Source organism: Orcinus orca, chromosome 4 (genome assembly GCF_937001465.1).
Source record: "Orcinus orca chromosome 4, mOrcOrc1.1, whole genome shotgun sequence".
In the NCBI taxonomy this organism is placed as follows: Eukaryota; Metazoa; Chordata; class Mammalia; order Artiodactyla; family Delphinidae; genus Orcinus; species Orcinus orca.
This window is the reverse complement of record NC_064562.1, coordinates 98,443,025-98,466,685: the sequence shown is the minus strand read 5'-3', so window position 1 is coordinate 98,466,685 and position 23,661 is coordinate 98,443,025. Positions and strand designations below refer to the sequence as shown.

General features: G+C 35.4%; 1 protein-coding gene across 9 annotated transcripts in view; it reads left to right on the top strand.

Moving 5' to 3' along the window:
• PCDH7 (protocadherin 7) overlaps nucleotides 1–23,661 on the top strand; it is a 409,263-nt gene that overhangs the window by 29,797 nt on the left and 355,805 nt on the right. The window contains exon 2 of one of the 9 annotated variants that reach the window (XM_049708858.1): nucleotides 17,882–17,938. The exons of 7 other annotated variants lie outside the window; for them this stretch is intronic. In XM_049708858.1, the coding sequence (XP_049564815.1) occupies nucleotides 17,882–17,890 (9 nt within the window). In that variant the 3' untranslated portion in view covers nucleotides 17,891–17,938. Of the gene's footprint in view, nucleotides 1–4,669; nucleotides 10,612–17,881; nucleotides 17,939–23,661 lie in introns of those variants that run through there. One more of the 9 variants, XM_049708857.1, reaches the window with a different exon arrangement.

Here is a 23,661-nt window from a genome sequence, read left to right as displayed (position 1 = left end):
ACATATCTTTAACTGTAAAGAGAGCGATAACCTTTACAACTCTCTCTTTTATTGATAAGGAACAGAATGGAAGTCACTCAGTTTATATGCAGTTGCTGTAATCTGTGAACAGCATATTTTTCTGAGTGGTAATGTGGTTACGTTAGCAGGAATCTTATAAGAAGTATATTTTCACATAAATTACAAATTTTGCTAAGTTGATGTATGAAGGTGTGCCGTGGGCAAACTTGAGACATTTCTTCAAGTAGGCACTTAGCCCAGGGGAGACTACCAAGGACTCACCATGTAAGGTGGCATTCCATGTGCCATACGATCTATGGATTTTTGGCACAGGGTTCAGTCAGACTGTGTTCAAGCTGGGCTTCCACAGCAGGGAGCTTTTTTAGGCTCTGTTAGGGGACAGATTGATTCTTCTATCATTCAACAAATATTTATTAAACACCTACATTGTTTTGGGCTCTGTTCTTGTTCTCGTGTTGCTTACATTCTAATTTAGAATGAAGAAATAAAAATTATTGCATATGTGATGAATTTTTAAAAACTGCAAAGTAGCCCCTTCTAAGTATTCCTCCCAAAGGAGTAGTTACCAGTACTACTGATTTCACTGCACACATAAATAAGGAATTGCACTGGAAAATAAATTATTGTATCTGTAATTTAAAATAAGGTTTGAATATATTTGACTACTATGAAATTTATTGATAGAAACCTTGATTTTATCCAAAAGTGTTACTGATAATAGAAACCACCAAACATAATGGCACAGTATGCTTCTGAAATACATTTTCATAAGATACATTGAATCTCTAATACACAGGCTTGTCACATTGGAGTCAGGCTGGACAGTCATTATTAACTTAAAATTAAGCCTTCTCAAGCAGTTAGCCCTGTCTTATTGACTCAGAGCCATCAAGCTATGCTGCAAACACTCCCTAGGGTTTTCTGGAGGAAGGAGGCAGTGGTAGAAGGGGTTACTATTAGCCTCTACCGTGACTCATTAGAACATGTCCTGAAATAAGTTTAGCTCCATATCAAGCAAGCAGCAAAGCATTCCCAAGTCATTAATCAAGTGAAAGGGAAGGATGTTGTCATATTCAAGCAGCCCCAGTGATGTGAGCAAGAGTGTATCACTTTATTATTTTCCCTTTCTTGTGTGGAAAACATGATATATTGATTTATTTTAGATTGTTTAGAGTCTAAGGTGTTTTATGCTTGCAAAAGTTATGAATTAAAGGTCCTAAATTGTAAGGTGTTAATGGGAATGAAATTCACACCCAACGCAGGAGATATTAGTTGGAAACAATAAATCTTGTCAGGCTCAAGTTACTTTTATTGCTGTAAAAAAAGAATGAAGGTCATAAGATAATACTATTCAGGGAAGTATGTGAGACATTTAAAGAGATTCATCATTTTTCATATGTCATGCAGGTACCCTTTTAAGAGATTTCAGTATTTTATCTCTGATTTGATTTGGTATTTAAATATTTTAAGTCAACTCTTGAGAAACCCGTATGTATTTTGTTGACATTATCTAATTGCATAGTTTAACAAGTGGATGGGTGGTCAGGGTTTCTGATGAGTGTCTATAATTATTTGGTGGTGTTCAGATGGCTTCAACAATTTTATTTATAATGAGGCTTAAGGAAATCCATATCAACAGAGGATCTATTGTATATCAAACACTGCGCCAGGTGTGTTTAGGCTGATTAGGTCATTTCATTCTTTCAGTGCCGATGGATATTGTTTTTATGTTGGCTTTCTCAGCTAAAGAAACTGAGGCTCAAGCTTTAATAACTTGCCCAAGATTGTGTAGTTAGTAAGGGGTAGAGCTGGACTGGAGACCAGAGCTCTGTGACGTCACAGATGCTTTTCTCTTCTCACAGTGTTTGTGCTTTTCTGTAATATTAATGGGGGCAGAAGCTCAAATGTGCGTGATCTTAGAAAGTTAAACAACTTAAGTGTTTAAAATTGCACGTGCATCTCTATTTTTGAATAAGTAAATTGCATATAAAAATTTATTTTCTAAAATTTTATAATAAGCTACTGCTTTCTTCATCTATTGGTGATGTTCAGAGGTGATGCACTGTTTTGGTTCTCTTACAATTGTTTAGAGAAGTTTAAATGTGAAAAGCTATTATAAACAAGTTTCTTCTTGGTTTCTGAAAGCTCTTTTCACCTCCCCGTACTCCTTCCTCCCTGCTGTTCACAATAAAGAGAGGCCTCTAGTCCTGAACCCTCAAAACATCTTTGTTCTCCTAAGTTATTTTCTCAACAAGTAAAACCTTCAGTTGCATCCCATGGGATAAAGTAAAGACTGATGAGCAGAACAGAAAGATTCTTAACAAATGAATTAATCCATCTACGATTCTTGATTTATTTCTCAAGTTCACTGTGCTCCAGCCACACTGAACTATTTGCTATTTGCCCTGTGGAACGTTCCCTTTATTAGATACGTCCCTTTGTACATTCCTTTTCCTCTGTCTGAAATGTCCTTTGATCCTTCTCCCTTCTCAGAAACACACGTATATTTCATGACGTAGTGACTCAGCTCAAGTGTCACTTCCTATGCAGTGCTTTCCCTACCTCCCATGCTAAATGTTATCCTCCTGCTTTTGGTCTTTATTCAACATACACTAGTCACTTTGCATTGTAATTAGTTTTTATCTGCCTATTCCCACAATAATGTGACCTGCTCAGCAAAAAGGATTATATCTAATTTATCATTGAATACCCAGTGTCCCATACCTAGTAGGATCTCAATAAAAGCTTATAGAACAGTTTCAGTGGTCAAATTAATGAATGTAAGCAACAAACTTTTATTTAACATATATTTAACATGTTCTGTGCCAGGCAGTGCTCAAGGCACTGGGATATGGCAAAGAACAACACTGATAAAAATCACTGCTATCACTGCTATCACATCTACTGGAGGGATGTAGATAATTAATGATATAAGTGTGTAAAGTATTAAGATTAGATGGTGGCAAGTGCTATGAAAAAAATGCTGAGACAAGAGATGTAAAGGATGTCAGAGTTCTTCTTGGACAAGTACAGCAATCATCCTATTTATTTTCTATCCTGATTCCTTGTTGTTTTTATAGTTAGTTTGAGGTCATTTTTTTTAATGGTAAGGCAGAGGATATTGAGTTCCCTGGAATTGGTTAGATCAGTGCTTAGGAAATTCTGAAAGTAAAGGTTCTTTGAAAGATGAAAAAAAAAAACAAAAAAAACATCTAACAGCCAAGTTTATGCTAATCTGTGTTGTATAGAGAAAGATGAAGTTCCTATTTTCTAGGAAGACTCAAAAAATGGAGACTGAATGTTGAATGTTAAATGACTGGATGCCAGAGGTTTATCTTTATATGAAAAGAAAAAAGAATAAAGTATAGAAATGATGCTTTATCTTAGCTATAATATTTTTGAAATACAAATAAATACATTAAAATATAAAATATAGTGTGTATATATATATAAATACCTACCTATATAATAGATGTCAAAGCCTTTTTCTGCAATACCGTGATCTAATTTAATTGAAATGTTTTTAAAATAAATTAATAACAAATGCTAGCTTACATCAGTAAGTGTCATCATTGTATTGGTCATACACAAATCTTCATTCTAAGTACAGATCTATCCTACATATTATTTTTTGTCACAAACAAATGTGGCTCAGAAGGCTAGAGCTGTATTTCTCTCTATATTTCTTTGGGTTTATTTGTACTTTCCAGCCCCACCCCCCTAATAATGAATCTTAGGCCTATCTTTTCATTAAACTCTTCCTCTAAAATATTGGCATCACCTCTGTACATTGGAAATAGACACGGTATATATAAACACATGCATACAATTTTTATTACTGAAAAGAAAAATCAAATTAAATACAACCCAAGAAGTACGATAGTTAAGCTTCAGGTTCCATTGTTTCCTTCTCAAGGACACTATTTCCCAGCGTTTCTACATATTTGTGGGTCTTCCCGTGCCAAAATTCCTCCCACAATGTCTGTTTCATAACTCTTACTGAAGACGTTAAAAGAGAAGAAGAGAGAAATGGGAGAAGAGGGTCTTCAGCTGCTCCAAACACTCATCATTGTTGGCTTCCTGCCAGCTCTCCTCCTCCCTCCTTCCTCCTCACAGCCTCCTTGGAGTTGTGACTCTTCTTTTCCCCCAGAACTCTTGTTTTCTCATCCTAAGTCTTCTCTCACTTCCCAGGGCTCTGAGAAGTGTTGGCTACCACTAGACTATATCACAGAAAATCTGCTGGTTTCTTCTCCTGATGAGTGATGGTCTCTTCTTGCTGTTGGCTGGTGGTTCTGTGATAATATTTGAAATTAAAATGAAGTGTTCTATTCCTAAAGTAAATTACTAGTGGTCTTTTTCTAATTATTGGAAAAAATAATTAATGCATTCATTTTTTTCTCAATTTCGATTTTCTTCTATACATTTTGCTTCTACTTCTGCTGCCTATTATCAGTTCTTTGCTGATTCTGGCACATGACAGAATAAAATGTGCAAATTGAATAAACAGCCAGCAAACTTTTATTCTAATATTAATGTAAAAAAATGAGCCACTTTTTCGGGTACAAATAAGCTTGTTATATGATTTTATATTTAACAAATTTAATGTATTAATTTTTCTATATGTAAACTGTTCTTTATTCTTAATTAGATTGAATTTATTAAATACTTCACTCTACCATGATATTCCTCAAAGGACAAATGACACTGATGAGCCCGCCACCAAGCCCATGTGAGAACCACAACTTAGTAAGGCATCCTTTCATTTTGACTCTTCTCCCCTCCTCTGGATCTCAACTGTGTGCGTGTCTTAGGGAGACATATCCAGAAATGAATCACATCGGGTCTCACAGAATGCCTTCTTCCTTGTCATCCTCTTTGTAATTCTGTCTGCACCCTACATTAAGAAAGACCCACATGCTTCAACTCTACTTCTAAAATCAGGTGTCTGCAAATTCCCCTTAATCCTGAGGTTGACCATTTGGTTGGGTGCTTCCTAAAGGAACTGCTGTCTAATAGGCGCCTCTTACTTGTATCTAACTATATTCTCATCAGACACTAAGCAGGAATAGTCAAATCTTTTAGGACTTTTAGATTGAAGGTCAGAAAGAGGCTGGATTCTCGGCAGCATCCAATATATGTAGACCTAGGGAAATGGTTTTCAGATTTTTGCCTGCAAGGATTCACTGGAGGAGCTTTTAGGAAGTGCAGTTCCGCTTTTGTTCACGGCAGGCATGGGCCAGGTTCATACATTTTTAAAAAGCACCCTGGGTAATTCTTATGGAAAATACTTTAGAGCAGCACTATCCAATAGAAATATAATACAAGCCACACATGTAATTTTACATTTTCTAGTAGGCATAATAATACAATAAAAAAGCAGATAAGGGCTTCCCTGGTGGCGCAGTGGTTGAGAGTCTGCCTGCCGATGCGGGGGACACGGGTTCGTGCCCCGGTCCGGGAAGATCCCACATGCCGCGGAGCAGCTGGACCTGTGAGCCATGGCCACAGAGCCTGTGCGTCCGCAGCCTGTGCTCCGCAACGGGAGAGGCCACAGCAGTGAGAGGCCCACGTACCACACACACACACACACACACAAAAAGCAGATAAAATTAATTTTACTTATGTATTTTATTTAACCTCATATATCCAAAATATTATGAGTATTTAACCAATATAAAATTATCAGGCTGACCAAAAAGTTTGTTTGGGGTTTTCATAGGATGTTACGGAAAAACCAGAACGAACTTTTTGGCCGACCCAATATTAATGAAATATTCCTTTATAAAAAGGAATTCCATTCCTTTCATAAAAAATTAAGTCTTCAAAATCTGGCATGTATTTTACAACAACAGCGCATCATCTCAGTTCAAGTACTTAGTAACCATATTTCAGGTACTCATTTCAAGTACTTAGTAACCGTATTTCAAGAGCTAGTGACTACCATATTGGACAACACAGCTTCAGAGAATTGCTTTCAAATCTAGTAAATAAGCTTTCAGTGGTAAATAAAAACATGCTTTCTTTTCGTGCTTATCATGTGCTTGGCACTAAGTTCTTAAAATGCATCATATTATAAAATCCAAGCAACAGAAATAGGAGGTAGGTATGCTATTTTACCTACTTGGCTGGAAAAACACAAACATAGAGGTTAGTATGTCAAAATCATAAAGAAAGTAAGAGACAGAACGGTTTGATATGCTCTCAGAGAGCATCTTCTAACCACCCTTGAGTACCCCCTTCTATACCATGCTTCTTTCTCGAACAATTAAATGAAACACGGGCTTCTCTCTAGTTTAAGGTCTTAGACACATGTTCAAGGGATTGTGTGATATAAATATAACATAAAATAGAATTCAGAGGTAACTAACTGGATTATATTTATATATTAACCCTCATGCCACTTAAACTCCCAGAATTGGAATAAGCATCCTTGGCATGGGATGCTTGGGAGGACTGGACATAAAAACTGTGTATTTTGAAAATGCCAAAATATTATGAGTGGCTTTTTTATCAGTTTTATATTTCTTAAGATTAGTGGGTTTTTTCTCTCTGAGGAAATAGGAAACATTATAACCAATAATATAATAAGGCCATTTACTGATGATTATTATCTTAAATATGAATGAATAAATAAATAAAGTGGGCCAATGTGTAATAAAACTATAAGAGCTGCAGTTTTTCAAGGGCAAGACTCTCACCATATCATCATTTGTTCAAAGAAGGTTGTCAAAAGTTATTTACTCTTCTTTTCCCTTGCTTCCTGAACGCATGCTATGAACATCTTCATTTATTTTAGTTCTAACTTGGTTGATTAAAGAAAAATGGCTCCCTTTGCTTTTAATATTGCTGAATATTTGAAGATCAATTGCAGCTATTAAATTAAAATAGTTTACCCCTCGAGGACTTTCAAAGACCAAAGAAAATATTATTTTAAATGGAAAATGTTAGTCTTCTATTATTACTGTCTTGGACTGGATTGCATTAGATCTTCAGATTAAGGCAGCAAGTGCTTTGAAAATGTAAAGCCAGTTGTACCATGTAGAATGAAAATAAACACAAAATCGAATAAACATGTTATTTATCTTGGTTTTTATAAGCAGAATCAACTTATTGGATTCATATTTATCTATCATTAGACTGAATCTACATACAGTCAGAATGTTCCAAAATTGATTACTAACCCAAATGAGAAGGTCATGGATAAATTGCAAACAGCAATTTAAATATATTATATTTGGCCTAAAATAGATGTATTATTTTTAAATCTTTATTGTTCTAATCCTGCATGTACAGTGATATGTCAGTGAGTAAGATTTTTTTAGAAACATTCTGATATAAAGTCAAATTAGAGTTAAAATTTTTGTGTAGATGATTCACCATGAAGATCTCTCATACATAGACAATTCAGTGTAAATTATTTTCATATCGATGGCTCTCTTAAATTGTTTATGTAAAATTACCCACGTATAAGATAAACATGGAAGCTTAGAAACTTCTCTTGATGTTGAGGCTACATTCATTACCAAGTCACAGTGTTACATCACGTACAGCTGTTACCTCGTGGGTGTAGCTGTCTAGTCAGAAGTAGGAAATATAATCCCAGAGTGCTCTGTTAGCCTGGGATTTCAGGATCAGTTTTGGTTTTGATCCCACTATTTCTCACATCCCTTTTCATTAATGATGAAATAGGGTCTCAATATCCTAAGCTGCCACTTGGAAAGAGAAAAAGGAAGATAATGCTGCTCACATCCTAGTAATTTGGTATCTAAGTTTCTTCTTGCTTTACTATAAATACTTACTTGCATTTTGATAAATTTATACATTTTCAGCATAATTCACTGCATAACCTTTACTATTTGGAACAAAAATGAAACTTAGAAACAAGAAAAAAGAGTACCAAGTAACTAAAAAAGGGTGCTACCAAATGTACTTTGGAAACCTCACATAACTCACTTCTGGGTCCTTACTCAGAACCTGCTGCTTCTCATTTATCCATGATTGTACCAAATGTACTTATTTGTTTTCCTACTCCTAACTTAAAGCAGCCAATTAGAATCCAAATGAAGTAATTAACACTACATATGTGTTCTGATATCAGAAGTAAATAAGTATTTAATATATGTATCTAAGAGAGAATCTTTATCTGGATCCATAAGTAAATTTACACATACTTCACTGACTTCAGATGACACCAGCTTAGACAGCCTGATTAGTATTTATAATGATCTTGGAGTCTTCATGTATCCTTTGTTTAAGAATTCAGGTTACTATGGAACACGTTTTGTAAAATTTCCACCCCAAATGGTTGAATGTGTGTTTAATAGGTACGTTACCGTACAGATTTAATTGTCATGAACGTCAATGAGCCATCCTTGTATATAATTTTAAGTAACGACGACTCAAGAATTTCGAATCATAAAGGGTTTATAGTTTATAGTTGACCCTAACGTTTATCTATGTAACAATGCCCAATCAATCATGATGGCAGATATTTTAAAGACATAGAAGTAAATGTTGCTGTTAAATATATAGATATATTTCAATATAAAGATATTGAAAGAAATAAAGTGTGCAAGTGGCCTTAAAATACTGGCCTTAAGTTTCACCAAATCTTTATTGTTTTTTAAGATGATGACTGCCATCCTAATTCTACTAAAATGCACACAATTGACCTGATTGACTGTTTGGTCTCTTATCTCATCTGTATTCTTGCATATATGATCTGCTTGGGGAATTTTCTTTGTAATTAAGAAGAGGCCACTTAAGGGAAAGGGGAGTAGGGCTGCAGTCACTTAGAATGGATTCAGGTACCTGAGTCCAAGTAAGAAGGAAAGTAAAGTGGCAATTATGTATTAAGGTGTCTCATTTCCTGCACATTGTTCCTGAAAACTACTTGGAATGATAAAGTCATGATATTGGATAACCAACCTGAAAACCCTCCTAACTTTGATATACAAATCCTATTTTGCCACCTTAAATCTAAGAGCAAGAAAGGCCTCTTATCCATGGCATCTGATGACTTTATAGCTAATGATCATAGATCATACCTTCTAGCCTGGAATAGAGGCTATATGTTGTCCTCACAGAGATTTTTCTTTATTGTTTTTAACACTCTGGAATATTTTTTTGTTTGTTTGGTTTTGGATTTTTTTTCCTTTTTTTTTTCCTTAAACATTCTGGAAGTGTATCTTTAGGGCCTGGTAACTTTAGGTACCTTTAGAACTACTTGTCCAAGGTTCTGCTTATTTTCTGATTTTACACTTTCATGAGCTACTCTTGTACTTCTGGTGGAGACATTGGCATGAACAGATGCCAAGGGGACCAAGGGGATAAGTTTTTCCTTATTTTCACAATTGTATTTTCTAGACTTTACAACTGCTTAAATTTTAGGATCTGATTGGTAAATCTAGGATGCTGAGAAAAAAAAAGTAATTTAAATATGCATGCGTGCACATATGTTTTTTTCTTTTTTCTTTGCAGATTCTACATAATTTTTAAACCCTTTTCTGTATTCTCCAACCAAGGAGAGTGTGCAGTGTGCAGGGGTTAGAGGGTGGAGCGTTTTAACAGTTGGGAGAGTTAAAGAAGGCATGAAAGGATTTGAGTCAATAATGACTTCAGATATTCAGGTTGTTAAATTAGTACTTCCTCTCCCACCTGTTAGTGGTTTACTAGAAGGCAGTCCGTTCCATTTAGACTGTGTCAGTCAAGGGGGTCGGTCAATTATCTAGCCTGCATATGTATAATTGGGAGGGAGGGAGGCGGAGCCAAACTCCCTTGAGACAGGAAGGGAGCCCAGTAATGCCTATTAAGAGACACTAGTGGGCTTGGAAAAGACGTCACAGGAAAGAGAGGCTGGGGACTCCATACCAGTGGGATCTTTTCCTTTACGTGTAGGAGGAAAAAATAAAAAAAAAAAGAAACTGAAAAGCGCCCCCCGCTTAAATGTAAAACGCTACTGTGTTGTAAGCTAGATCTAGTATTGCAACTACCAGAATTTTGAGAGGATGTTTATATACAGTTTTAAAAAGGACACCTAAAATTCAAGTTTTGGTTACTTTTTTTTTTGGTAAGAATTCACTTGCAAAGTGATATGATCTAACAAGAGTTTTGATGTGCTAAATGATAACAATACATCATTTGGAATTTTAATTTTATGATAACTGCTTCAGTGCTTCAGTGCTTCAGTGAGTGGAGGGAAAACACATGTTTTTAAATTTACTTAACTGAGATACGGCTGTATTTACAACTATCATATAGTAATGTGTGTTATTTGTAGAAGTACTGTATTATATAAAATCTCAAACCTAGAGGACCAATTGTATATATAAAATAGTAAAATAGTGGCTCATTTATATAAGAAAAAATCTCTTTTGTATTTTATTAACATTTTTTATAAAAATTTACCAAAAAATGATTTTCTAGAATGTTATGTCTGATTCATTTATATTATAGTTATTTCCATTTTCATCACATTCTCTTCAAATTGCAATAGTTTGGAATTAATACAGTTTTATTTCAGTTACAAACAGATGCATGAAATGTACTGTTTATCAAAAAGATGTTAAAAGATAGGTTTACAAGTGAAAAAGAAATATGAATAAAAATGTTTAATAATCTCAAATATTTGGTTAAATTATTTTAAAATGTTTGTTGCATGAGTTTGACCTATAATACATTGTTATTGGCCTTAACCTTCACCTGATATATTTTTGTAATGCCATATCAAATTTTAAAATTAGTAACGGGCTGTAAATAACTTAGCCAGTACAAATTTCCATAGTAATAACATGTAGCCACTGAAATCTTATCAGTGTCTTTCTGCTGAACAGCTAAACTCATCATGATTTTACATTTAATGATACAATAGTAAGGTATGGATTTGTTAAAAGGAAAGATAAAACATATTTGCTGAATATGTAGTCTTTGTTCACCCTGTTGTCAGGTAAGAATTAGCAGTCTGCAGTCATCCACTTTAAACTATGATCTAATCAGAACTCAAGAGCTAAATAAGACCTCAGATGATTAGCCCTTAGTTAGTTAGGAACCCCTATGGAAAACTTCAGTGCTACAGGAAGTGATGCTAATGATTTATCAAGTGGTAAACTTGCCTCTGAGAAAATACTGATCGGGTAACTTCACAGCACAGGGTAGTGTCTATCGGATATTCCAGCCAATCTGAGACCTTTTGCTAGCAGAAGTGCAACGTGCATTTTTAAAAGAGAAAGAGATGGTAACAAGAACTGTGACGGTTTGTTCCTAAAAACTTGGACTGATGAAAATCTTACTTTCATTGGGGCTATGAATCTTTAGTAGCTCTGCCAACAATCAGGAAACCCTTAGTCTCCTAGAAGTACTGAGTGAAAAAGGGTTTTAGAATTTAAATAAAACAGTCATATCAGATCTTACTAGTAAGGTAGAATTTGGTATTTATCTTGCAATTTAGAACATTGAAGTGGAAACTTGAGAGAATTAAACTTCTCAGAAAAATCTTATTGCTCAGGCAGTGAAATAAACATCAACAGAAAGGAAAATTCAAGCTCTGTTACACTAAAACCATTAAAGGAGCTGGCAAAATTCCAATTTAGGTAACTCATCTCCCATCCTACATTGCTATAGTTTTATCAGTTGAAAGTGATATCCACTTCCACTTCGCTGGAGAAAATTGTTCAATAATCTTTTAATCGTCATTGTACCCTAACAATATGATACACGGAAAAACTAGACAGAATAATTTTGTTTAAATAGTTTTTATGCTATTTTTGGATAAAATATTTTTAGTAGATATAAATGTGTGGCTGCCATTACAATAAATCTAATGCTATGCATCAGTTGATGAGCTTTGAAAGATCTAGCAATTGTAACTTATTTGATCTCTGAATTTATTGTTAAATTCCACAATTGAATACACATTTACTAAGTATACTGGCTATTATAAGTAGTATGTTTACATCTTCAACTTTCATTTGCTTAATAAGGGAAACCTCAGAACTTTCAAAAACATAAAATTATGTCACCAAAAGAAGGTCAGGTGAACAGCTTCAGCTGTGAAACATTTGGTGTCTTTTCAGCTTCCCCAAGAAGCTCCATTTGCAGAGGGGATGTGAACAGGAAGACCTTAGCCTGAATCAGAGATTAATTTCCTACAATTCTGTCATCCTAAAGCAGGAAATTGCACTCAATAAATATTGTAACGGAGTGAAAGTTGTGGAGTAGGAAGTTATCAAGTAAGAGAAAAGTTCTTTACAAACACGATTTTGCTGTTTACGATGTCAGTAAGTTTATTTAACTAGGTGCTGTTGGGTATATATATATATTTTCCATCTTACCTCTGACTTGATTTCCAATTTCTGTTATTGTGCTCTTTCCCCTGTCTCTTTAAAATCAACTAGAAACCTCTCTTAGAAGGACTTGTGTTTAGCAACAAAACTATGGGCAAACAGGTGATGATATGTGTTGTGAAAACAAATTGAAATAAAGCATTATTTTAAACTAAATTTCTTAAATCAAGTTTCTTTCAATCAAATTTCTTAAATCACGTTTAGGAGATGAGAGTTTCAGGTAGCTTTAAAAAATGTAGATTTTTTTAAGAGATATGGGAACATATGTATATGTATAACTGATTCACTTTGTTGTAAAGCAGAAACTAACACACCATTGTAAAACAATTATACTCCAATAAAGATGTAAAAAATAAATAAATAAAAAAAATAGCACACACAAAAAAGTAGATTTTTTACAACAGAATCACTCTAATATTGATTAACAATGATTTTGTTTCTACTTCCATTTATTATTTAAAATAATTGAATCTGGTAAGCAACATGGATCAGTGTCAAATAAATGTTTTCATAGCAATTATTGGCAGACATTCCCCTTCTGATAAGTAGTTTCCCCCAAATAGAAGTATAATTTGCCTCCAGTTAAGTATTGATGAGTCCAGGAGTGAGTTTTGATGTTTATGTATTTTTTTTTTTTAGGCGAATTCTATTTTTTTTTTTTTTTTTTTTGCGGTACGCGGGCCTCTCACTGTTGTGGCCTCTCCCGTTGCAGAGCACAGGCTCCGGACACGCAGGCTTAGAGGCCATGGCTCACGGGCCCAGCTACTCCGCGGCATGTGGGATCTTGCCGGACCGGGGCACGAACCCGTGTCCCCTGCCTCGGCAGGCGGACTCTCAACCACTGCGCCACCAGGGAAGCCCCCACTTCACTTTTATCTTACGTAATTCTCTTTAGCCAAGAGATCACTTTTCAGCAGCAATTTATTTGGATATCTTTGATTATTAATATTCTGGTGAGCCTCCTTGCAAAGTCAGGGATAGATTGCATAGTGGATATTTTTAGTCCATAAAGGGCTTTTCTATAGCTAAAGTTTGGTTATTTGTGCTTTGCACCACTAACTGGCATTTTCAGCCATATTCTTGATTATGAAGCTAAAATTTACTCTGAAGTGTCCAATCCTACAGGCTTTGTACTTGTAAAATGCCCAATGAATTTATTAAGAGTGGAGTACTCATAATGGCCATTGGTGCAGGCTTGGTGGGTATTCTGAGTTGAAAAGTGAAAGGGTGGATAATTCAAGTACACCATGCTCTGGTTAGAGGGCCGTGAACAGCTTCCTCCACTTACAGATTAACATCATTTCATGCTCTGTTTTCGAACAAGGAATATCTGTTCTAAAAGTAGATCCCACAGATACTGCTAAAGCACCAGGTTCCAGTTGTCCTTGCTTGAAATAGGGTATCAGGTTTTCTTTCCTTTCAAGAAATAAATCATTATGGCTTTCATGTCTTTTGGCAGATTTCCTTAGTTATGGGATTGTGGTTTGAAATTGGTTTATGACTTCCTGCTTCTTAACAATGAGGAATAGCGTTGAGTGTCTTAGCCCTGTTACCCAGTGTGTTTGTTATGGAAACTGTTTGGGGTGAAGTAAATGGAAAGAGAAATATGAAACTCAGGTGGGAATAGAGCGCTCAGTGATAGCGTGCACTCTTCTTTTTATTATAGATTCATTCACCCCACAAATAATTGCCTACATCATGCTAACTTCTAGTGTAGAAGTTAGCTATAAGCTGTGCTCCAGATGATTATAAATTAGGAGCCTTTTAAAATTCCTATTAAAAACATAGGAATGAAATATAGCTTCCTCATTGAAAAACTGGAAAACTGAACAAAAGTTTCATTTAATAATTATCAAAAAATCCCATTGGTTATTGCTGAAATTATACAATGAACAACATTTTAAGGGAAAAATATATAGTTTGTCTTCAAAAATATCTGTATACACTTCAAGATTTATTATTAAAGAAACTATGCAAGATATAAGCTTATAGACTTACTTTATATCGCTATTATTTTTTAGAGTGTATCAACACTCTAAATATGGGTCTTCTCTTTTCTGGGAAGGACATGTCTAAAACTTCTCTCCATTGGAAGCTAAGATTTCACTGACAAAATCAGTTACCTGAATGTCTTAAACAGGACACATTTGATTTATTTATTGTCACCAGATGGAAGTATTCTCCTGTATTTCTTACACTTAATCTCTACTTCTTATTTTGAACAAATTCAAAATTTTGTCCTAGCTACATGGAACTGACCATATTTGAACAGTCTTACATCTGAAAAATGACTATTGTTAAACCAGAATTGTAGTGAAACCTAGGGGTTTTTCTTCATTGTCAACAAAACAAAACAAAACTGTACACATAAGCCCTTGCATTCTGGGACTCCATCCAAAAGCATTTAGCAATTTGGCTGTATCCACCTTCAGAAAACCCATACTTTGATTCTAAGTTCTGGGTACCATGATGTACTCAGAGTATCCTAGCATTCACTAAATTGTCAGGGAGTGTTTAGAAGTTGGTCAGTTCTATTTTCCTGGCACCTAAAATCTGTGTTTTCTTACTCAGGCTGTTTGCTGTTCACAGGAGGGAAATGTGGAAAATTGCATACATAAATGTGACTTTTCATTTGATTTTATTTTTCAAGAAGACACCCAGATTAAAAATTTCAAGAAAATATTGTGTAGCCTCAGCATTTTAATTAATCTCACATTTTCTTTAATGATTGCAGCCATCGGGAATCATAAATAAATAGAAAAATATTTTTTGTTTTAAATTGCATATGCCTTTTCCAAATTCTTCATGAAATTTTATCATAAAATCATAGAGCTAACATTAAATTATAGAAGCAGAAGGGGATTATGTGTGGCCTTTTCTTATAAAGCTTTCATAGATTCAGATTTTCTTTTTTTTTTTTAGGAGTTTATTAATTAATTAATTAATTTTTGCTGTGTTGGGTCTTTGTTTCTGTGCGAGGGCTTTCTCTAGTTGTGGCAAGCGGGGGCCACTCTTCATCGCGGTGCGCGGGCCTCTCACTATCATGGCCTCTCTTGTTGCAGAGCACAGGTTCCAGATGCGCAGGCTCAGTAGTTGTGGCTCACGGGCCTAGTTGCTCCACGGCATGTGGGATCCTCCCAGACCAGGGCTCGAACCCGAGTCCGCTGCATTAGCAGGCAGACTCTCAACCACTGCACCACCAGGGAAGCCAGATACAGATTTTCTATAACTAACTTGGTAACATGTTTCAATGCTAACACCAAAACAAATATATTTATTTATTTATTATTTTTATTTTTTGCGGTACGCGGGCCTCTCACTGTTGTGTCCTCTTCCGTTGCGGAGCACAGGCTCCGGACGCGCAGGCTCAGCGGCCATGGCTCACGAGCCCAGCCGCTCCGCGGCACGTAGGATCTTCCCAGACCGGGGCACGAACCTGTGTCCCCTGCATCGGCAGGCGGACTCTCAACCACTGAGCCACCAGGGAAGCCCCAAATATATTTATTTAGTTAGCACTCTTTGATTGCCAGTAAGAGAAACTAGCTCAGAATATATTATGCTAAATTAGAAGTACATGGAACTCAATCTTCATAAACATATTCGAAGTTCAGTAGCACCAGCACCTGTGTGCTCTCTCTCTCTCTCCCTCCCTCCCTTTCCCTCTCTCTCCATCTCTCTTCTCTGTGCATCCACTTCTTTCTTCTTACACTGGAGATGATCCTTTTATCTTTTTCTACTCTATATGGTAAAACATGGCTGACAACTCCATAGTTTCTTAATCTGCATGCTATATGCCCATCAGTCTGCAAGACTGGTAATTTTTCTGGGTACCAATTTCAAATGCCAGCAAGAGAAACTCTGGCTCTACCAAGGTTAAGAGCTGACTTTTTCAATCAGCCATGCCTGGGGGGAGAAGGCTCATGAGCAAGATATTCTAGAGAAGATATGGACAGGTATTATCTGATAATAACAATGATCATAATAAATAAGCACTTACTGTGTGTCAGAACCTGTACCTAAGTGTTTTACTTGCATCATCCCATGTAAATAGCTGTTAGTTAAGCACTGTGCATCTAGAAAGTGTCTTTGCATGCATTATATTGTTAATCCTCACAATCACCGTATCAGTGAAATGCTGTGACTTCCATTTTATATTGAAGAAACTCTTGCTAAAACTTAAGTGGGTTATTAAGTGGCAGAGCCAGAATTCAAACCCATGTCATCTGATTCCTGCTCTAGAGCTTTTTACACTTAGAAGCTGCCTCCTTTCTGTAGGGTGTCAGTGATATAAAATTTTGTGAAACATGGTAATTGGTCAGACAGACTGAGACTCTTACAGCCCTGTATTTGGTGTCTAATAATAGGAGCCCTTATAGTCATAACTTCTTTTTCTTTTTCCTATCCCCCATGGTCTTTTTTTGGATAATCCTTCTCTCTGGTTTTTCCCTTAGCAAATATGTCATTTAAGAATGCATTTAGCTGAAAGTGATAAATTAATCATGGTTAAGTAAAGGGTTTATTTTTCCCTTATAACAAGTTTCAAGAAGCCGTCAGTCAGCAAGTTTCACCGAGGAATCATGGTGCTGCTGTTCTCTTGCTCCACTATCCTTAGTTTTGGGGTTTTTTTCCTCATATTCCCAAGTTGGTTGCTGCTTCTCCAGTCACTCTGCCCTTCTTTTCAGATGAGAAGAAGGAGGAGGGACAAAAATGAAAAGGAAAAAGAAAAACTTCCGTTGATTCCATTTCCTTTCTGTCCTGAGAAGGATTCCCTCCTCAAGGACTTTTCTCTATATTTTATTGGCCAACATTTTGTCCTCTTGGAGAAAGCTAGATGTGAGTGTGAGTATTTTTCTTTTTAGTTTTGATGGTGTAGGAAGACAAAGGAGTGAGCCAAGCTATACTCTGTGCTTTAAGGGACCAGGAAGTAGCAACTCAGGTCTGGGTACCACATACCTGTGAGTCCTCTCACAATGGTCTGATTCCCTTTGGCATTTTCAGCATTTTCTTTGTTCAGTTGAATGACTCCAGTTTCTTTTAACTCTCTTAATAGGATCGCTCTAGAGCTTTTCTCTGACCTGTAGAGTCCCTTTCATTGATTTTTAAAAATCCATATCTCTACACATACCCAAGAGGTTGCATACCTACACATTCCCAAGAGAATACCTGAGAACCATCCTGTTCTCCCTCTATCCCTCCTTTACATTTTATAGATAAGACTCAGAGGCCTGGAGAGGCAAAGTTGCATAGCAAGTTAGTGAACCTAAACTGCACTCCATGTCTCCTGAGTCTCAGGCCTGGCTTTTTCTAGGCATTTCTAAATAATAAGTCTTTGAGTTTATGTATGTTGAAATTTAGGAGAAAACTGAAACCACTGACATATAAAGTGTTTATTACAGGAAAAAAAAAAAAAACCTCTTGAAAAACTTCAATTCCACAGAGTGCTAGAAATTAGTAAAATAGGAGGCATTCTCTAGTCTTTCAAAACAATAGCTGTTTACTGAGTGCCTGTTATGTCCTAGGCATTATAGAAGCCAGGGATACAGCAGTGAACAAGAAAGAGGAAGTTTTGCCCTCAGGTAAGTTTATGTACCAGATTATATTTAATGTATGCATTGATTTTCATATACTAATCAAATATTTATTGAGGGCTTACTCCATGTCTTGGACTGTTCTAAATACAGGATATACAGTTTATGACAAGAAAGACAAGATTCTTATTCTTACTGAGCAATGAAGCCAAAAATTACCCTGTTTTCTAGGGATACACAATAAAGAACTCAGACACCGTCCTTTCCCTACTGTTTATTAACTAATGCAATAAAAGAAACACGTGTGTGCAGACACACACACACACACACACACACACACACATACACATTTAATTGATAGCATTTCTTAATCTGGGGATTACAGTAAGTTCTAGGCTTCTTTTAATTTCTGATATATACCTTTTGGCTGAGTATGCAATTTAGTTGGATTTAAAAATGGATCTAGATTTAAGTGTAAATTTTTTGGACTGAATTCTAACAACTCTGACTCTTTCTACCTTTATTCCTTTGTTTTATTGAATTTAACTTGAATAAAATCTTTTTATTTATCTAAGTCTATTTCTATCTAGTAAGGAAGTTGAAATTGATCATGCCTTGACTTTGTGGGCCATCAGAGAACCATGACATTCCAGGGTATTGATTTTGTGGTGTTGAAGGGTGACAGATCTAGTGTTAAAGTGCTGAGAGAGAAGGGGTTTCAGATTGTACACCATAAGCAGTCCTGACTTTTGCTGAGGCATGACTAGCTTTTTAAAGCAATGGAAGGAATTGTAAGTCTTACGTAATTTTTACTGCATAAACTTGGAAAGATTAATTTAAACCAGAAGTGTGTAATCATGCATACAGGGAAAAAAAAGGTCCACATGTATAGAGACAACTTAGAGTATGTGTATATGTGTGAATAAAGAAAGCATACTCTGTGCTAAGAATATTGAGTAATATTTCAATTCAGTATGCCTGAACTTTTTCAAAACATGTCTCATCTCACATTTTGGAAGTTCTTTGGTGTTAACTGAAGTTTTGTTGTCTTTCACACCATTCTTATCATCATTATTTTGCATTTTGTTACTGTTGTGCTTTTACTTAGTCGGGTACTAGAGGATGTGAGTTATGATGCTCACAATTCGGAGAGGCCAGAGGTCTACAAGTGTAATGCTTGACAATTTTTTGTTACCCTCTGGGACATGGAAGCTTGACAAGAACATTATAACTGCTGCTATAGACATGATCTTAGGAAGAGTAACCATGGTCATCTTTCAATGTCCCATTTTCCTCTGTATTTGTTCTTTTTCAGTTTAATGACCTTTAGTGAATGTATTGAAAATAACATTTTGATTATATGATTATTGTGTGAAAAACTCTACTGAGCTAAGTCAAAGTGTATCTCTGGAAACTAATCAGAGGTGCACCAGATTCATTGACTTTAACCAATCCATCATAGTCATCTTTTAATTTATTTCCACATTTTCTTCCAAGTTCCCATTCTTGAATAAGACTTTGACCTGAACAGAAGAATAGAATGTATTTTATAATGTATGTTTGTTCTGTTTTCTAACAACATAAGTATTTTGCTTAAGCAGATTTGCTAGAAAGTGACAGCTTTGAAAAATTGGACACAGGATCCTCTGGAAGCATTTCAGTTCCAGGCAATCTAAATAGTGCAGAAGGGGAAAATGAAATATCACTGTGGTTTAAAGATGACAGTTTTGTTAAAGATTCCCTTTCACTCTTTGGCTTAAAACAAATGGAGTAAATCAAGTATATCTGTTCAAAGTATGCATGTTCGCTCACTGAGGAAGCACTCCTTCCTAGGAATGTTTCTTCAGAGACAACCGATGAGAGAATTACTTTTAAAACATGTGTCATGGGTTGGGAAGACTATCATTTTCTTGGCTTAACTGTTAGTTAGGCACATTTTGAGGTCATGCGATTTCACAAGTACATAGTGTGCCTTTAAGAAGAGAGGAAAAGGAAAAAAACCTCCTGGCTTAACACCATCTGAGTATATCATTATGTACACCTATCGTATGTTCTTCATAAATGTAATAATGTAATTATTGTGTGTGTGCGTGTGTGAGAGAGAGAGAGAGACAGAGAGAGAGATAGAGAGACAGAGAGAGAGAGAGAGTTTTAATAAACCTAAGATCAGATGCTACACATTTTCTGGCCATATTAAAAATGCAATAATATTCTCTACCCGAAAAATGTTGAGTATATTTGAAAAGGTATAGCAAGTGTGATAAAACCTGCTTTTAAGAAAAATTTTATCACTAATTGGAGAGGCAGTAGAGTGTAGTCTTGTTAAAAGCGCAGACACAAAGATGAGACTTCTTGGGCTCTAAAATTCCAATGCTGCCATTTTTTTAGAACTGTGATTTGGAGCAAGTTAATTTCTCAGTTCTTGACTTCCTTCTTTGTTAAATGGGGTTAATGATAGTATCTACTTTCTAGGGACCACGTGCGTTAGCCTGAGATCTCATAAACACTCAATAGAGTATTAGTTATTCGTAATTGAAAACACTTATCATGTTATGAGGCCAGGAGTAGAAGCACAAATTTTTTTAAAAAAGTAATTCAGAGGATGAATTAAAAGCTCAAAAATTTTCAGGAAGTCTGTAATATATTGATTATGTTTCTTTCAGGACAGTGGTAAATGGTAGTGATCACATTTTTTCCTAACAAAAGAATCACTACTGATTATCCTTTATGTCTTATACATACTCTGTAACATACTTTAGGAATTATACTATAAGAAAGTCACTGGTAATTTCTGTCTTTCACATTTCATAAAATAACCAGTTAACTGATTTCATGTTCATAGGTTATTCTCAGTTTTTTGTTACACTACTGTTAGAGATAGCAGTGTTTTGTAAATGAGTGTATATTTTAATTATAATTTGTTCCAATTCACCTTTGGCAAGAGTGGTTACGTTAGTGAGTACTGTTACTTTCTGAAACAACTTTCATTTAATATGCTGTATTCATTAATTCTCTGTTCATTTATGTGCTTAAATTGTCACTTATCAGAGGCGTACCTGGTAATATGCTTTATCTGTATTATCATCTAAATCTGTCCCTTGAAAAAGATTGAATCATTATGGTTTCCATAAAAAAATCTTATAACATGATCTATTTATACATTTTACTTCATTTTAGGGCCTATCAGCTTTTCAAATTAATGGGATTGTCATTTTTATGTATGGAAGAATTCTTGGTATGGTTTGGCTCTGAGCCATAATATTACCTATCCTCTTAACTCTCTGAAAACACTGACTTATGTTCATTGCATTAGTGTAGGCTTAGTTTTATTTCATGTCCAAGATGAGGAAGGTCACTTCATTAGGCACCTCATTTGCCTTTCTTCCCTGTAGTTTTCTGGTATCTTACACTAAGTATCATGTAAAAAAATGTTCTGCTTCCATTAAGAAAAAGTGAGCAGAGAACAAAGCCAATTATTTGCAGCACATAAAATCCTTATGATAATTTGGTAGACTTTAATTAAACTAATACATCACATTGCACTTATAAGACAAAGGAGCAAAAAAGAAGCAAATAATCTTCTCTATGTTAAAAAACACCATTTTGCTTTTTGATTAAACTCTTTAAGACTTGTGACCTATTTTAAAGTATGAGATTTACAGTCCTTTTCATACAAGGCATGTTAAAAAAGTTCTATGCAATATTGATTGGGACCACCCCCCAAAATTTTGAAATAAAACTGTACAAAAGCTTGGCTTGAAGTAATTTCTATTAATTTCTTAATGATTTTTCAAGCTCTTCAAAATAAAAAAATGATTCTGCAACTTAGTCCATGCAGAAACATTTTTATTACAAATAACCTTGTTTTGGTTTTTGACATATAATTGCCATTGGTTGTTTTTGATGAGCCCACTGACATTATTGATGCAAAGTTCACTATAACTTAAAAGAAAGTCTATCTAATTTGTGTGTCTTCCCTGCATTTCACAACTGGAATGTACTGAAATTAGAGATACTTGGTCTTTAAATAATATCATCCCCCAGTTTTCCATTTCTTTGAGATGTAATTCCCATTAATTAAATGGAAATAAACTACTGAATTGGGAGTGAAGACATTTAGTTTTAATCCTAGGTCTGTAGCATTACATTCAATATGTCTTGTCACCCCTCTGGGCCTCAGTATTATCACTGGTAAAGTGAATAATTTTGTAGAGGATGATTTCAAGTGAGTTCCTTATCTCTGGAGTTGTATTTCTGCATTAGTTATTAATATAATGTCTTTCTGTGTCCTAAAAGTCAATATTTTAATATGCTCATATCAATCCTTAAATCAGCACCACTTAGTATTCACGAAAGTATTTATAAAAAACATTTCTAGAAATTTCTAATGATCAGAAAGCAAGATTTTAAAGCTGGTCAACTACAAATCATATCAAAAGACAATTATATTCAACTTAGAAATTTATCTATTATAAACCAAGGGACCACATACTTATGGTGCCAGTTCTTACACTTTTAACATTATCTTTCATAAGCAGGAAACTGGTTGGTTGGATTTTGTAATTCTGTCCTATCTCACCTTTACTTTTTCAAGACTCAGTTAATTCGTTGGATATTTACTTCATTTCCTTGTTAGTGGATCAAACTCTTAGTAAGTTTATCCATCACCTGGAAACACTTTGACTGCTTTCTACTTCCCTCTATGGGTGTTTAAGGCTCCCCAAGTAGCTCTCAATTTTTCAGACACACGATTGCAATTTCAGTGGCATTTAAGAACAGCCGAGTTTGCTGTATTCATTTCATCTTCTCATTAACATCTAGTCTCTGTTTCTTTGGGGCAGCTTATTGCTTTGGCACATGAATACCAGCTAGTTCTGCTTTTGTTTCCAAAGGTGAACAATACTATGGTCTGAAGAGGATAATGGTGACAGCTTAAGTTTACATCATTTTACATTTTTATTCTCAGCTTTAAGGATGGAAATTCATTAATGCTCAACTTTGACCAAATGTCACTGGAACTGTAATGCTGGGATCCAGTCTAATGTTTTTTGCTTGTTTAGTGCCTAGCCTTCTGTTTGAATTGATCCCTATTTCTCGAGAGAGTATTTCTTTAAAATATTATTTCTAAAAAAAGCAAGAAAAAATAAAATTGTGAAATAAGACATACACGATTTAACCTTTAAGTACAGGAGGTTCTAGAGCAGGAATCGTTGAATACTTAATTACATTAGTTTTAACAAATAATTGTTTTCTGCATTCTCTGGCTTTTGACAGTTACCTTAATTTGTCTGTGTAATTCTAATTTAGGATGTTCAGGACAGTTTTGTTGTTGTTTTTAATTATTACATTGGTTTCTTTTATATGTAGACTTGAGCTAAGTAGAGAAAATAGCTCGTGATGGAGTTGAATGGAGTTAGAGAAATCTCTGGTTTAGGCAGGGAAATCCTCTCACTGCCTCCTCACTTACCTCACATATTCCTCACACACTTTCTCTCTTCTCGGAATGCAGTTTTCCCTCATTTTTGTAGATGTCAAGCTTACCTATCTTTTATTTTAAGACCCAGCTTAGGTTCAATTAGTCCGTGAGCCCTCTTCCTCCTCAGAGCTCTCGTAATTTTATCTACTGGGCTCTTATCTTTTTTTTTTTTTTTTTTTGGCGGTACGCGGGCCTCTCACTGTTGGCAGCCGCTCCCATTGCGGAGCACAGGTTCCGGACGCGCAGGCTCAGTAGTTGTGGCTCACGGGCCCAGCCGCTCCGCGGCATGTGGGAT